The sequence below is a fragment of the Ziziphus jujuba genome, chromosome 5 (genome assembly GCF_031755915.1).
Source record: "Ziziphus jujuba cultivar Dongzao chromosome 5, ASM3175591v1".
NCBI classification, from domain to species: Eukaryota; Viridiplantae; Streptophyta; class Magnoliopsida; order Rosales; family Rhamnaceae; genus Ziziphus; species Ziziphus jujuba.
In genome coordinates, this window is record NC_083383.1 from 30746092 (window position 1) to 30762578 (window position 16487).

The 16487-nt window shown below is 32.4% G+C and overlaps 1 protein-coding gene and 1 long non-coding RNA gene across 2 annotated transcripts; one reads left to right on the forward strand and one right to left on the reverse strand.

Annotated features, from left to right (window-relative positions):
* Window positions 1–8918: 8918 nt before the first annotated feature.
* On the forward strand, window positions 8919–9914 carry LOC132803919 (uncharacterized). Its single transcript, XR_009639158.1, has 2 exons — window positions 8919–9357; window positions 9641–9914. It is a non-coding gene; the product is annotated as an uncharacterized LOC132803919 (long non-coding RNA).
* Window positions 9915–13721: 3807 nt separating this feature from the next.
* On the reverse strand, window positions 13722–15481 carry LOC132803639 (flavanone 3-dioxygenase 3-like). The gene is made up of 3 exons (XM_060816922.1): window positions 15224–15481; window positions 14615–14862; window positions 13722–14292 (listed from the first exon to the last, which is right to left on the reverse strand). Exons 1-3 carry the CDS (start codon window positions 15479–15481, stop codon window positions 13722–13724), a joined length of 1077 nt encoding a protein of 358 aa, XP_060672905.1.
* Between the last annotated feature and the right edge of the window lie 1006 nt (window positions 15482–16487).

Sequence of the window (16487 nt, forward strand, 5' to 3'; positions counted from 1 at the left end):
AATGCATTATTCGTACCGATCCTCCAGTGTATGCATTATCTGTGCCTAATCAATATCGGTCCTCCAGTGTGTTATCAGTTTGTTGAGAGTTGATGGAGTTGTTGGAGTGTGAAGTTTATCATATTAAACCACCAATGCACTTTTGAATTTCAAATTTGGAAACAATCTAATCATTAATAAATTAAGAATGTACTAATGCTAAAATTATCAAATCAACCCGATTATATATATATGTATATATATATATTTTCTTTTTCCCAACAAACTCTTAACACATATATGTAGAAAGCAATAGGTAATACAAATAACGTAACACCCCGTTCCCAAGTACACCGGAAATTTCTCAAGTTGACCATCGTTGACCGAAAAGGATAAAATTTTAACTTTTTGACTCGGTAAGAATTCTAGGTTGACCGAGGTACTATTGTGAAGTACGCATCGACCCAAGTTCACAGATTAGTAGCAAGTAAAAAACGGAGTTATGGTTTGAAAGTTATGAGTAAAACAAGTTGAGGTCCGAATTGTCCGAAGGTGCCAGAGTTGACTTTTTATTCTTGTAAAATTGAGTTTTGACTTATATATGGTTGTGAAATACTCGTAGATACGAGCTTGTAGACTAGCGGCACGCCCGATTTGGACATATGGTTGGAAAATTACGGACCTATTGTAACACCCCGTATCAAAAATAAAAATAAAAATATACATGATTAAACAAGTTTAACCAAATTGACTAAGGTACCATTGTGTAGATCTCGTCGATACGAGTTCATAGACTGGCGGCACGCCAAATTCTGAGTTCCGAATAAAAAATTATAGTTCTGAGAAGTTTTAAGCATAAGTTTTAAATCAGTGTACAAGCCAGTCCCCAGTTTTTGTCTGTTAATGACCCAAGGCTTTATATAAGCCTAAGAAAGCATGTCAAACAGGAAACAAAACCCAAAATATCCATTTCTTCCCCAAAACCCGAGAAATTCTCTCCTCAGACCCGTGGGTCCAAACTGGGTCCTTTCGACCCGTTTACCGTCGAACCGGGTCACCGCGGTTTTGCCCATTTCCGGCCAACCACCATTTACACGCGCCAGCCACCTACGAAGGTCAATTGAAGGCGAGCTCAGCCGTGAAATTTCACGGCAAGAAGCGGCCGGACGCGCCCAGATTGGCCGGTGAAGTCCGCGACGGCCGGCGAGGTGGGTTGCTGGATTTTCTCATTTTTTGGCCGTTTCAGGCCAACCCATACACCTTTTCAACTATTTTTGACCCCTCTGAACTCATTTTCATGGTTATTTTATCCAGATTCCTCACCGTTTGAAAGATCCGACAATGGGAATTTCGGTCGACGCTTCAACAGTGTTTTCCAGCCACCTGAGGAAACTTTGGACCAAGGTGATCATACTGATGAGTTCCTTGTCTCTTGGGCTTTCTGTCAATATAAAGTTTGTGAGTTTTGGAGGTTGCTTGATAATTTTTTCATTTTTGGATCAATTAATTAATTTTCGGATAAGTTGGGGACTGTGTTTGGACAAAATTAGTCAAATTAGTTGAAACTGGAGTTGAATTAGTGAAATTGGATATTATTAGGATCCATCAAGTGGTTCAATTTTGAAATATTAGGCTTCGGGTAAAAATCCCCAATTTTGGGTACCGGATCCTAAGGACACGCGGTATAATTGGACTGCCCGGTGTCCAATTTATGTAATTTTGTAGTACTGTAAATCATTTTGAGACATTTGGGTTATACAAGTGTCTCTGGCTTATTTGTTTGGAGATTGAGAAATATTTTATTATATTACAGGCATTCGAGTTGAGCCTGGAGGCAATCCTGTAGAGGAGCAGGCAGGAGCATTTACAGTACTATGAGTGGTTATATCATTTTTAAATGATTTGGGTATATAGCATAGTATATATGTGGTTTAAATATTTTACGTATATATCATTTGATTGAAATGTTGTTTTATGCATATATAAATATTTGCTTTCACATATATGTGTTATCATTTTATATGACTTTTGATAATATTTTAAGTGATTTTCAATTTTAATGGGTCCATAAATGGACTTGTGGTATTTAAATATCTTGGTAATTAAATTGAGATTTTAAATCATTTTGGAAACAATTTGATTTGAGAAACCAGATTGAAAATCATATGATTTTAAGCATGATCAAATATTTTATAATTTTATGTGCTTAAAATTGGTTTATGGTGAATATATTTCACTGTGGTATTTTTGGTTTTCATATGAAATGATATTTTGAGATTTTGAAGTATTTACTTAAGCGGTGGAATTTTAAATGTTAAATTATGATTTATGATACAGTATCGTTTGGAAAAGTATATATGTAATCTTACAAGATTGTTTCATGTATACTGTATTGGTTATTTTTAAATTGATGTACCATGTAATGCCAATACCTTGGATCAGTATTATATTATATTATATTACCGTGCGCTGGGTTTACCACGGTATCGTGAGGTTGGTTTCATCCAACGGTTATCTATTATTACCACGGACTGTGAGGTCGGGTTTATCCGACGGTTTATTATTATTACCACAGTGCCGTGAGGTTGGTATCATCCAATGGTTTATTATTGCCACGGACCGTGAGGTTGGGTACGTCTCGACGGTTATTTATTATTTCCACGACACCATTCATATATTGAAGGTCGTGAGGTGGGTGTATCCCACGGTTTACAGATTGGTACATCGTATGGTACATTGTATATGTTTGTATATATTGTTGATTTACAAATATTGTGGTGATTTCTGTATTTTCATATTTATTTGATGGAACTGTATTTATTATAGTTTATGCTCAAATGTTTATATCTGGATTTGAGACATTTTATAATATTACAATGATCGTTCATTCATACTTTTGAGCATCGGTTTTTATGATATTAATTGGGGTACAAGTTTGGGTTTTGTGAAATGATTTTTAGACGTCAACGATTGGAATGAGAGGCCTTGAGAGAAAGATTTTTCAGAAATAAATCATTATTTTTCTATTATACTATGCCACTCACTGAGATTTCTTTATCTCATATTTTATTGTTTTAAATTCGTTCCCCTAGGCCCAGGCAGCTAGTAGCAGTCTACCTCGCGCATAGCTTATCGCTTGTTTCCTTCCACTACAGCAACCGTATTTATCCTTTCTTCACCTATTGTTATCTTCTGGACTTATTTATTACTTATTTGTACTCATAGACTTTGTTGACACTCTTAGAATGCTCTGATTTTAATTATGGGACTCAGTAGAGACCATGGTACTCATGTGTGTAGTTATGGCCTGTAGTACAGTAGGCCGGTTGTGGACTTATTTATATATATATATATATTGAGGTATTAATGTTAATGCTGGTGTTTGATTATCTACGTTTTAAGGTGAGGTTCCATGGGATATTTTCTAGGGATTGTCCAGTGGGACTTCACTAGGCGGGATCACTCGGGAGGTCCTGAGAGGGTTTCCGGGACGGATCCTGTCAGCTTTGTATCAGAGCTTTAGGTTCTAAATTCCTCGAGGTTACGCATTGCTGTGCAACTCATCTTGTGGTTTGCATACTTTCCTAACCTATTTCTTGACATTGATTTCATTTCTTTTATTCGTGGAAATAGTTCCATATTTTTTCCTTATGGCGCACAGAGGTAGACGTAGGTCTCAGCAGGCTTCAGCTGAAAGTACGGATGCACCCACTTATGAGGAACATCTTGTCGAGCGCCTGGCTTGATCACTCGAGAGGAGTGGGTTTATTAGGTATTCTATTAAGTAGGCTTGTAAACTTGGAGCAGTTGGTTGTGATAGCTCCATAGATCCTATGCAATGTCCGGATGAGGACAAGGTCACATTAGTTAGCTTTATGCTAGAAGGAAACTCGAGGAAGTGGTGGACGTATGAAAGGACTAGGAGACATCACCCTTGAACATAGTTTAAGACTACATTTCACATTGAGCTTTGTTCTCCAACCTTTATTAAGATTAAGAGGTTAAAGTTGAGACACCACTTAGGGTTCAGGAAAATGGACAGTGAACAACGATAGCAGTTTTTTTTTTTTTTTTGTTTTTTTGTTTTTGTTTTTAGAGATTTGTAGTCCGAGATAGCTTATGTGGCAGGTTTCATGATGGGTAGTGCCAATGGGATGGATCATGCTTTCATTACAAGCAGTCGGAACACTTTAAAAATGATTAACCTTATCGAGAATATGGTCATGCTAGAGCTTTACGACCGAGTGCACAATTTCAACTGATTGATGGGTACAAAGTATATGATACATAAATAGGCCAGACTTCAAGAGATTCTACCAACACTAGACAACGGTCTTCGTCCACAGCCAAAGGCAGAGGTCAGAAGGGATGACAACTTACCAAAGGTAAGGTATATGCTATGATCAATTAGGAGGATCACTCTGATGTTGTGACAGATACATTATCTATGCTTGGTAGTGATGGACATATTTTATTGGCTCAAAGACCACACACTCTTTTGTTTTACGTGAATATGTTACACTAGTCGAGATGACTCAAGTTTGTTAGGGGTGTTACCTGAAAGGTTCCACATCCATAGGAGGATTCTTTTAACCTCGTCAGGTATTTAAGAGTAGATATCTTCGTTGCATGGAAGTTAAGGTTCTTAATATTAGAATCTAGTATAGGTAAAGTTTGTTTATGCATTTTGGTGATCTTGTGTAGGACAATTTGTTGAGAATTAAATGGTGAATTTCATAAGTTGGTTTTGTAGCATCTGCTTTTGGATGATGATTTTAGATCTTGGTTTTGATATTTTGTTTTCTTGAAGATTGAGGGTTTTATATCGATGATGTTTTATGGATCTAAGGTGGTTGATATTCTTGATGGTAACTTAATCTCCTAAGGAATATGATTTTTGGGGCATAACTAGAATATAAGCAAGTAATGAATGTTTTCTTATGATTTGAGAATCTAATAACTAGTTTATAGTATTTGGTTGTGATATTAGAAGTAAGATTTAAATTTCCTTATTGCTCGAGGTATATATTCTTGGAGTTTGTTTGAAATTGGAAGAATTTGAGGTATCTTCAAGAATGATATTTGAGATGATGAGAGGACTCGGACTTGATCTTTTGGCTTCATATTTCTTGGTGTTGACAATCTTGAGGATTTCTTTAGGCTTTATAAGCAATCTAAAGCTCTCGATTGGAATAAATATGAGGAACTTTGTTTTATGACTTTGATGAATTTGGTTAAAAGAAAGATGTTTGTCGAGGTTAAGGAAATTGGATAATCAATGAGGGACATGGATCTTAGAATTGCAAGTACTAGGAGTGTAATCAGAGGCAAAGAGAATAATTTACATTTTATCTTTGTGACACTAGTATTTGGTTTGAGGAAATTAGATTTAAGTTCTAAGCCTTCTTTTTGAATTGATGGATGGAGTTTTTTTTTTTTTTTTTCTTTGAAAGTTATGAGTTGTTACTTATGCTTCTATACAGTTGAAGAAGCACGAGCTGAATTATCCGACTCATGAGTTAGAGCTTATTGCAATGATTTTTTTTTATATTGCAAGCTTGGAGGCACTACTTGTATAGAGTTGCTTGTCAGACCCTTACTGATCATAGGAGCACTAAGTAATTGTTTACTCAGAAGGAGTTGAACATAAGGCAAAGGAGATGGATAGATTGCTTAAAGATTATGATTGCACTATTTCTTTGATGTTTGCGTTGCACAGTTGGGTGTTAATTTGTGCATGCATACTTCATTGGTGATTGACGGTTTATTATTATTACCACAGTGCTGTGAGGTTGGTATCATCCAACCGTTTATTATTGCCACGGACCGTGAGGTTGGGTACGTCCCGACGGTTATTTATTATTTCCACGACACCATTCATATATTGAGGGTCGTGAGGTGGATGTATCCCACGGTTTACAGATTGGTACATCATATGGTACATTGTATATGCTTGTATATATTGTTGATTTACAAATATTGTGGTGATTTCTGCATTTTCATATTTATTTGATGGAACTGTATTTATTATAGTTTATGCTCAAATGTTTATGCATGAAATTTTGTGAATTTGATAAAAGTGCATAAATTTAAGTGTATCATATAAAAATTCAAATTTTATAATATTATATTATAAAATATTTTTATCGGTTTTCGATGCACCATACACGTACCGGTGTTCTGTAGTTGTGGATGTGATTAGCGCGTAGGTTGTAATGCCTCCCGTGAGTTACCATCGGACTGAGGGCAGGCAAGTTTGATATTGGCCATAGCCGCCTTCCTCCATGGCCAGGATGACGGTTTAAGCAGCGGCGCGGTGGGACGCCACGCGACCGTATGCCGGTTTCTCTCTTTAACCTCCCCGTCAGACGGTGCTTTGGGACGCTGGGCACCGTAGGATACCACTGGTATATAGTATGTGCATCAATTATCTTTTGTATATATATATATATATATATATATGTATTACACCGTAAGGGGACAGCGATCCGATGTAGTCCATGAAGAGCTAGCCTCGTAACTATGTTGCCGACGAGTCCTGGGGATTGGACGGCCAATCTAGACAACCACCCCAGACTGTATTGGTAGCAGGGTGCTGGCGACAGCTGGAATAATGGATTGCGCAACATGTTGGAGGGTATCGTTTGTACCCCTGATACGAGTGTATATTTGATAATATTTTTTTGAATTTTAAATTATTATTTGATCTCGCATTATTCTATCTATTCATACCCTGATTTTCTAGCATTATACTTAATTGCTTTTATTGTCATTACTATTATTAATATTATTCTCGTTATTAATATTACAATTATTATTTATCAGAATTATGTTTACAATTATTTTCATTATTACTAATATTATCATCATCATTATGATTATTATTATTATTGCCATTATTTATTTTTATTTTTATTATTTTATTATTTCTATTATTATTATTAGCATATGATATATCCGGACAAGTATCACAGCCTACGGGCAAGAAAGATAGCCATTGGGCAAGTATAATATTCCTTGGACAAGTGGTAGCCTTTAGGCAGGTGAGATAGTCCTTGGAACAGCTGTGATTATGTGATAGTTCTTGGACAAGTGATTACCTTCGAGTAAATATGACAGATGCTATTAGTACTATTTTTATCATGAAAACGATTGCTATTATTATTATTGTTGTTGATGTGATGATTATTTACTTTTCTTCTTATATTACGCATCGGTAGATTTTGTAACACAATATTTGAAATGTATGGCAATCAGTGGGTGGTGTGGGCAGACGTGAATGATTAAAGGTATAATTGGTTGTTTATTTAGTTGATTATTCCTATTGCATATATATATATATATATACGTATGTGTTTTATATATAAATTATTATCGAAGTGCTGCCACTGTGGAAATTATTGTAGTAAGGTGGGAGGGATAAGGTGATGCCCTATAGGAGTGTATCTTCGTGCAGGTAAATTTTGTGGTAAGTCCTTCCCTTAGGGGAGATGTTTTCGGATTTTCCATTGGAAGGTTCGGTGATATTTTCCTGGGATCAGAGCTTGTCCAGGGTTCCGATGAGAAGTTTTGGACAGGTCCTGACAAATAATATCTTAGTACTAATTCCAGCCAAAAAAAATAAAAAATCTTAGTACTATTAATTTCATTTTCAAAAGATACACATACATGCAATTGTTCTTTCATGAAATTCATATAATAATATTTTACTAATTAAGAATCTAGAAGATCAACTTTTTAAATTTAAATTTTAAAAGATTGACCAACTCAATTGAAAAAATCCCAAATAAGAAATTGGTTTTTTTGTTTGGTGGGTAATAAAAATTGGTCTTATATACGCACATATATCCAAAAAATAATATATATATATATATATATATATAGATACAAGTACAACATATGGTGCCTGAGAACCACCAAATTGCCCACATTTCAGCGTGTAAAAACAAAATTTTGCGGCAGTTGCATATGTTCATGACGTTTTATACATTGATGTGCAAGTGTAAGCCTTATAATTATATACGAAAGAGTTACGAGCTGTTATCATATATAATCCAAAATGGCTTATGTGGGAGAGACATGGCCAGCGTCTATAAATTCAGATTTCAGAGGTCAAAGTTAAAGAGCAAGGGTCCACCTTCAATTTCATCTACTTGTTCTATTTCGTCTACTTATCCACATGCTTTTGCCCTCTTGATTACACCCTTTTCAATTCTCCAATGAATAATGCAAACTCTATACGACAACACCTAAATCCATGAATAATGTTTTTTTTAATCCAATTAATTTAAATATCAAACACAAGTGGACCGAAAATGTTGAAACAATTGGGAACCAAACAAAACCTTCCACTTCTGTTCTATTCAAGTATATAACAACAAAACAATACATATATTTAAAATCTTTTCCTTCCCTTATTTCCTAAGAAAAATCTCAACATGTGTCAGGTGTCTTTTTTTTTTTTTTTTTTTTTTTTCTAATGTGTTTGGTGAAAAAACTATGTGTGTGTGTGTGTGTGTGTGTGTGACGTAGAGAAAGAAAATGAAAGTTGTTTTTGTATCATTTTATAAATAATGAAGGAAAATGAAGAGCTGGACACGCACTCTACTCGGCTTTTCATGTTCATGCATTTGATCTAGAAATAGAGAATACTAGAGCACATTCATGCCCTAATTAAGTTGACCATTATATCAATAAATATGTGTGTGTGTGTGTGAGTGAGTGACGTAGAGAAAGAAAATGAAAGTTGCTTTATATCATTTTATAAATAATGAAGGAAAATGACGAGCTCGCACACGCACTCTACTTGGCTTTTCATGTTCATGTATTTTAGCTAGAAATAGAGAAACTAGAACACATTCATTCCCAAATAAAGTTGGCCATTATATCAATAAATATATATATATATATATATGTGTGTGTGTGTGTGTGTGTGTTTGTATTATATATAGCATATATGTACATTCACGGAGCATATCTATGGGGTCTAGATAGATCATCCACTAGGGTTAGAAGTTAGAAACCAAATCTAAGTTTAATCCCTTCAAGTATACTATTTATGTGTTCTAATAAAGATCTCCTTTGGAGAATAATATTATAACCTATATATAGTTACATGATAAACCATTTTCTTCCTCTTATGAAAGTGTTTATGAGAGTAAAATGAATTTTGAGGATATATTAAGAGTGTTAATCCTTGGCGGATTTGAAAGATGGATGCTGGCTAGTGTCGAGGAAGCATGTGTTTGATTTATTGAGGCTCCATCATGTCGACTATCAATCGAATTTATAAGCTCATCACAATTGTTTCTCATGAAAGGAACAATAAAACAAACACAGAGAAAGCATCTTGGTGCTAGTTTCTTCACCACCTGAATGGTAATGTTTATAGTTTTCATATTAATATTGCATGGTGTCGATTTTTTTTTTTTCAAATTTTATGTTTATATTTCTTTTCCTTCCTTTCTTGTTTTTATGTTTAGTTATTTAATATATATATATATATATATATATATATTAAATTTTTTTTTTGTTGTTCTTTTTTGCATGTGTTCTAGTAATAACCTTAACCAAAATTGTCGACTGTACTAATTAGAATTTCGCTAATTATTATTACCATTTTTGCATGTTTTGGTTACCTGATTGGCGTTTCAATCTTCAGTTCTCATGAAAACATAAGGGCAAGCGTTTGTTTGGGTAACGTGGATCTTACTTTTCCATCTGACACGTGTTCAACACCTGGCATATTGGATTGCAAAGCGTTACGTTCTGTGTCGGATCCGCCAGCCGGATACGTACCCATTATGTACCCATATTGTCTTGTCAAAGTAATAGATTTGCATCTTCCTATAGATTTCTTCAAAACAATGTACATGTACGCAATCGGCGTTTGTTCTCACTTATCAGAATTGTAAAATTGCCCCAGGTTTATTTCAGTTTGATCGCTTTAATAATTTGTTCTGAATGCCTATCCAAATTATACATTTAATTAATCAAAATGATTTTAATTATGTAAGAACTATACTAAATTTTTATTATCAGAAAATGCCAATATTGTCTCCTTCGAATTAGCCTAGTTGATAATTACTATTGGTGATATTTAAAATCTGAATTCAAGATCTGGTGATGAAATCCCCTTATCTAATTAATCAAAAAAGAGAATGTCAATATTACATGAAGTGTCATATGGGCATATATAAATTTGGATTAATTACACCTTGATACACTTGATTTTTAATATTTTGCAATTTAGGTATTTAACTTTTCAATTCAACAATTTAGGTCTTTATTTATTTTTTTAATTTGTTGCAATTTTAACTTTTTTGATTTTTGACTAATATGATTTAATAGTCGTCTTAATAATTATATTAAATTTCGAAATAAATGATACTGAAATATAAAATTTTAAGTCTAGTTTTTAAAATTTGAATTTTTAATTTTTTTTAATTTGAAATTTAATAGAGTTTAACAACAATTAATTGACCTGCACTCACAAATTTTTTTTAAATAATGTTACTAAAGAGAAAATTTTTGAAAATAGTTTTAATATTTTATATTTTAGTATTGTTTTTAGTTGGAAAATTGATACAATTTAATATTAAATTGTGGTTAAACTCGATAGTCAAAAGTTAAACAAGACCAAAATTATAACAAATTGAAAAATTAAATATATAAATTGTTGTGTTAAAAAGTTGATAATCAAAATTACAAAATCTTAAAAATTGAAAATAGCAAAATGTAATTAACCCTATAAATATTGTCATTAAAGTTTTCTTATAAAAAAGTTTTGGAGGGAAAATATAAAAAAGGGATACAATACACTTAAAATTAGTTACCTAACCTTACTAGTAACTTCTTCTGCTTTTCTTTAATTTTCAATGTTGATTTAAGACTTATAAGTCCTTAGGCATTACTTCATGCTAATTGTACGCCTATTGTGATTCTCAATACAAGAGTAAAAATAAGAATAAGGTCCAATATAATTCCGTAAATCTTTTTTAAAAACTCCAATCTAGAAAAAAAAATTGATATCTTGTATTTTTGTCGTACCAATTATCATTTCAACGATCAACTTCTATTTATATATTATAAAAAATACAGAATTTATATATTAAATATATATTAATTAAATAAATCTATTCAAAAAATCTAAAAAATCTATGTTAAACATATTAACAAATATAGATTCCACTTTTAGATTTGATTTAGATTTGATTTTTTTATATTTATTTTATTTATATTGGATTTACAATTTATATTGGATTTATATATTGGACTATGGTAGATTGTATAGATTGGATTGTTGATATCTCTTTCAAGTATTTTCTTTATACATATATGTTATATCTTTATACATATATGTTATATAACTCAATTAGTGAACCCAAGAATTAAGGAAATACTAATTTGATTGAGCACAAGAATTTGGTAATAGAAATACATATTAAAATCAACAAGATGTTGCTCAGCAATAGCTATACCAATGAAATACTCCATTTAAATTAAAGAATAAAAAATTCTTGATGGTGGAAGTAAAAACAAATATTCCAGGCCTATGACCCTACAACATATCTAGGATTTTATAACATATAATTATAGCATATTTGAAAAATACTGTTTATAATATAAAATAAAAGCATTTTTAATTAGATTAGAATGAATTAGATAAGATTTTACTTTTTAATAGCATTTTTAAATATTTAACTGCATTATCAAAAATTAAAAAATAAAAAATAAAAAAGGCGGAGGATATGCCCACCTTGTAAAATACACTAAAAATTAAATGCTTATTTTTAGGATTTGAGGATTAGAACTAAAATATGGTGTTTCTTAAAAAAAAAAAAAAAAAAAGTCCTAGATACAGAGATTCACTGAGAGTCCATCTACCGTCTATCTCTTTCTATCTTTGTGTCATCTTCTTTTTCACCACTACCGCCTCTTCACCATGCAGCTTCGGTGGGGTGCAAACTCATGTGTAAGTACGTCGTCGAGGCAGCTAATCCATCACTGATTGGCGTTCGGACCAAAAACACAGACACTGCTCTATTCATTGCAGCTATTAATGGAAACAAGGAAGCTTTCCTGTACCTCCATTCCGTGTGCTCTGCCACCTCTGACTCTAATTTGCCGAATTATCATCACTACTCTTATACCAGGAGATCTAACAGTGGTACAATATTCTAGATGCTGCAATCAATAACGGGCACTTTGGTGAGCGATTTAATTAATTCTTTGAATTCATTGCTTAAATCGGTATATAGTTTTTTTTTTTTTTTTGTGGGTGTAATCTGTATATAATTAAGCATGAGATTTTGTCATCTCAATTTAATCCGATCGACCTGTATGCATGCACTTTCATTAATATTGACAGATTTGGCATACCAAATAATTCACTTGTATGGGGATCTTGTTAATTCTGTCAATAAGAAGGGATTAACTCCATTCCATGCCAAGTCATCGGCCTTCAAAAGCTGTTCTTATAACCTTGGACTATGGAAGAGACTCATTTATCAATGTAAGTGTGTGTGTATATATAAGTATATTTTAGCATCATTTATTCTCTTCGTTGTTGATCTATATATTTGATTTTTTATTTTGGAAGGTATTGTTGTGAAAGAGCTCAAGGAAGATCCAATATCAAATCTCCAATCTGAAGATAGGAAATATGTCATTCAAAACTGTATGTAAATTATGCATCTTTATTTTTAATTAAAATTATATTTTAGCTCTCTCTCTTATTAGTTAAATCCTATGATTTTTTAGATCTATTATTCTAGTTACTGTACAGTAGATAACAAATAAATTTAATTTTATTAAAAAAGCAAATCAATTTAATTGGTTGCACTCGTTTTTTTTTTTTTTTTTGGGATGGAATTCAATCATAGTTAACTAATTATAATAATATTAAAAAATAATAATTTTTAGTAAAAACAAAATATATATATAAATTTATTAGTAAATAACAAATAAATTCAATTGCTTGCAGTCATTTTTAATAACTATGAGATGAGATGGCAGTCTAGTCTATCTGTATCTTCAATATTGCAAGCCAAAGATTTAGTTGCTGATAATAATCTAATTAATATTGTTGTTTTTGACTAAAAAATAATTTTTGTTGTTGTTTTACATGCAAATATCCTTTATATATTATATATCGATTGTTTTCAAAATTTTAAGAGAAAATAATACTTGCATCTTCCTACGTCATATGGTCGAGAATTGTATCATGACCAACTTTGGCTTTATGTGTGTATTTGTGTACATATATAAATATATATATATATATATATATATATTTGATATGCTCATTTTTTTATTGATTTTTTTTTATTTTTTTATTTTTCTATTTTTTTATTTTTTTTGTAGCTAGCTATATCTGTCTCTGTTTTTTATTATATAACATACATACATATAGTGAAGCGGGGAATCGAATAAGACAAAAAATAAATAAATATATAATAATAGTAGTAATAATAATAATAATAATAATAATAAAAAACAAGATCGAAATATATGGATGGAACTGAAACCGATACATTACTTTATTTAACAACATTGCCTCAAACATGCATGAAAAGACAAATTCGAAATTAGCATAAAGCATTTATTTTACCTAGTCAACATAAGTACCACCATGAAGACTAAAAAAAAGATAAAAAAATAAAAAAATGAAAGTAGAACATTAAAACCATCATAATTACCTTAATTAAATTAATTCACTTCAGTGGTACTACCATTATTTTTCATGGATTATTCTTAACAGTATCAAGAAACCTTCCCTCCATAATATCATTTCTTGAAATGAAATCAAGAAAATCCTTAAAGCTGAACTCTTTGTAGGCTTTTGGGTGTTGTTCATCAACAAGTTGTGGTGCTGGTCCAATTTTCTTGCTCAAAGCTAGGCTATGGAGACTAGCAATGGAGAATCTCCGCTTCTCCATGTTAACGGTTGCTCGGTGAACAACACCTTTGTATTGTCCATTGCTTATCACCTCCATTTGATCTCCAAGTTGAACTATAAGAGCGCCTTGAATGGCCGGGACCGAGACCCAGTTGTTGTGGCTGTCCATGACCTGTAGCCCCGGACAGCTTTGGAGTAAGATTGTTAGGGCACCGTAATCGGAATGTGGCGGTATCCCAAGGGTGAGCTCGGGTTGGGGACACGCAGGGTAGCAATTCACAGCTAGGACTTCTGAGCCATTTTCTACTTCTTCTTCTAAGTAATTAGGGTTTAGCCCCAAGCTTTCAAATACAAGTCCCATGAGTTGCTTTTGTAACACGTGAATTGCTTTTGTGTAGTTTGCCATCTTCTCCCTGTCAAACCAAAATACATTATCATAATTTTTTATTTTTTTTGATTTGTTGACTTACACGTTGAGATTCATAATAATAATAATAATAATAATAATTTTATTAATTTCCACACAAATTACAAAGATATCCATTTTAATCAATTTAACTTTAGGAATAAAAATTTTAAAATACGTAATCCATTCTTTATTATATTTTGGTCTCTTATAATTAAGGGTAAACTTTAGTATGAGTGGTGATGTAACACCTATACTTAAAACAATATTTTGGACTATTATATAGAGATATATATTTTTCTAATTAAGGGTTAATTTGCTTTGCTTACTTGTAAGTAGGAGGATTGGATGGCCAAAGGTGGATCCAATCAGAGATAGGATGGGAATAGTGCTTGAGAAAGTCTCTCCAAAAGTAAACTTGGTCTACAACATGATTTAAACTTGTTCCATACCTTACAGGTTCATGAATATCATCAGAAAACAGAAGCATTTTTTCGTCAATGGGCAAGTTGAAGAACTCAGTTGCAGCTTCTAGGGCATGGTTTATTACCGATTGAGGAACTCCATGATTAATCACCTATAATCATAAAAACTATTCAAATTAAATATGATGGGATCATAAAAATAATTGAGAACAACCATAACCGTGGCGGAAATAATAATCCATGCATGCATAGACTCTTGTACATAACCATGATTATACGTCATTTTTATTTATCGAAAATAAAAATATAGCCTACTTAGTCTAAATGTAAACTGTTAATTTCATTAACTCATAGTTTGATATTAATAAGGAAATTAATTTCACAATTCAAAAAAGATTAATCCATAGAACATGTCTTGCTAATATGGAGACTCCATGATAATGGAAATGGAACAAGTTATGCACATATAATATATATATATATATATATATAGATATGAATATACAAATATACCTGAAAGAAGCCTAGTTCCTTACAAGCCATCCGAATCTCATGAATCACATTAGATCTAAGAGAAGGATGTTGTAGAGAGGAAAGGTCTATAATGGGAAGATTTGTAGAAGGGCAATATTTAGGAGTAGGATTTGGGCGTTGAGATGGAGGAAGAACATAACGTTGAGGGACATGAGAATCGCCCAGTTGGCTAAGTGTCATTGCACTAGTACATAAACCTTTTGATGATGATGATGAACTTCCTTGAGCACCTTCCATTTTTATTTTTCTCTTTCACTCTTTGATAATATTGATCAATCTTTCTCACAATATGTTTGAATGAGCTTGTTTCACAATTGGGGATGTCCTATTTATAAGCTCAAAATTGTACCTTACCCAATTTTTGGAGGATCAGTTTACCCAAGTTTTGCTTCTTGTACAGTTGCAATGTACTGGAGTTTATAAAGATAGGTGATTTCCTTAGATTTTTTGTTTCCAAATAAATGAGAGGGCCCCACTTTTGGACTTTTTTATACAAATATTCAAGAACATAACTAAACCGAGTGTGCGAAATTCATGGCTAAGTGGGTCCCAATTACATGTAGCCGTAAAGGTGGGTTTCACGCGCTACATGGGAGTGTGGGAAATTGCTCATCATAATTCTATTGTCATATATGAGTAAGATGAGGTAGTAGTACTTCAGAAAGAGGAATTCGCATCCTCTGTTCTAACCCTTATTCTCTCTGTTTTCATAGCACGTCCCGATTATCTTAGAGACTTTTTTTTCTTCTTCTTTTTTCGTTTTTGTTTTTGTTTTCATATTGATTTACCAGAGACTTAATTAGAATGTTAAGAAATTCCAGTACCGATATACAAGATGAGGCATTTTTGAGATATAATCTTTATAAAAAAAATCCATGAATTTCTTTCATATGCATAAAACGTTTAAGTTGTATGTGCAATTTGATATATTGCTCTAAAAATGGAAGGTCCAATTAATCTGTAATTATGGGTCGACATGTATAGTCATTGCCATAGTAAACATAATATATTGTTAAAACTAATCCATGGCAATATGTTAAATAACTTGACTAACTATATACTAGATTAATTTCAACAAATTGTTTAAGGGTTTATTGGTGCATATACCATGGTGGTCCTTTCGGTAATTTGGAAACGAGTTGGACTACTTGCTTTACCTCAATGCTTCCGAACCCAAATTGCGATTAAGATATAACAAAGGCTTTATGCCTTCGAACCTTATCTTGATGATCATAAAATGGAT

Excerpts from the sequence above, each read along its gene's own strand:
- LOC132803639 (XM_060816922.1), bottom strand. The coding sequence starts at position 15,481 with ATGGAAGGTGCTCAAGGAAGTTCATCATCATCATCAAAAGGTTTATGT. Across the intron at positions 14,863-15,223 it reads AGGAACTAGGCTTCTTTCAG|GTGATTAATCATGGAGTTCC; the intron begins GTATATTTGTAT and ends TTATGATTATAG. Across the intron at positions 14,293-14,614 it reads TCCAATCCTCCTACTTACAA|GGAGAAGATGGCAAACTACA; the intron begins GTAAGCAAAGCA and ends TTGGTTTGACAG.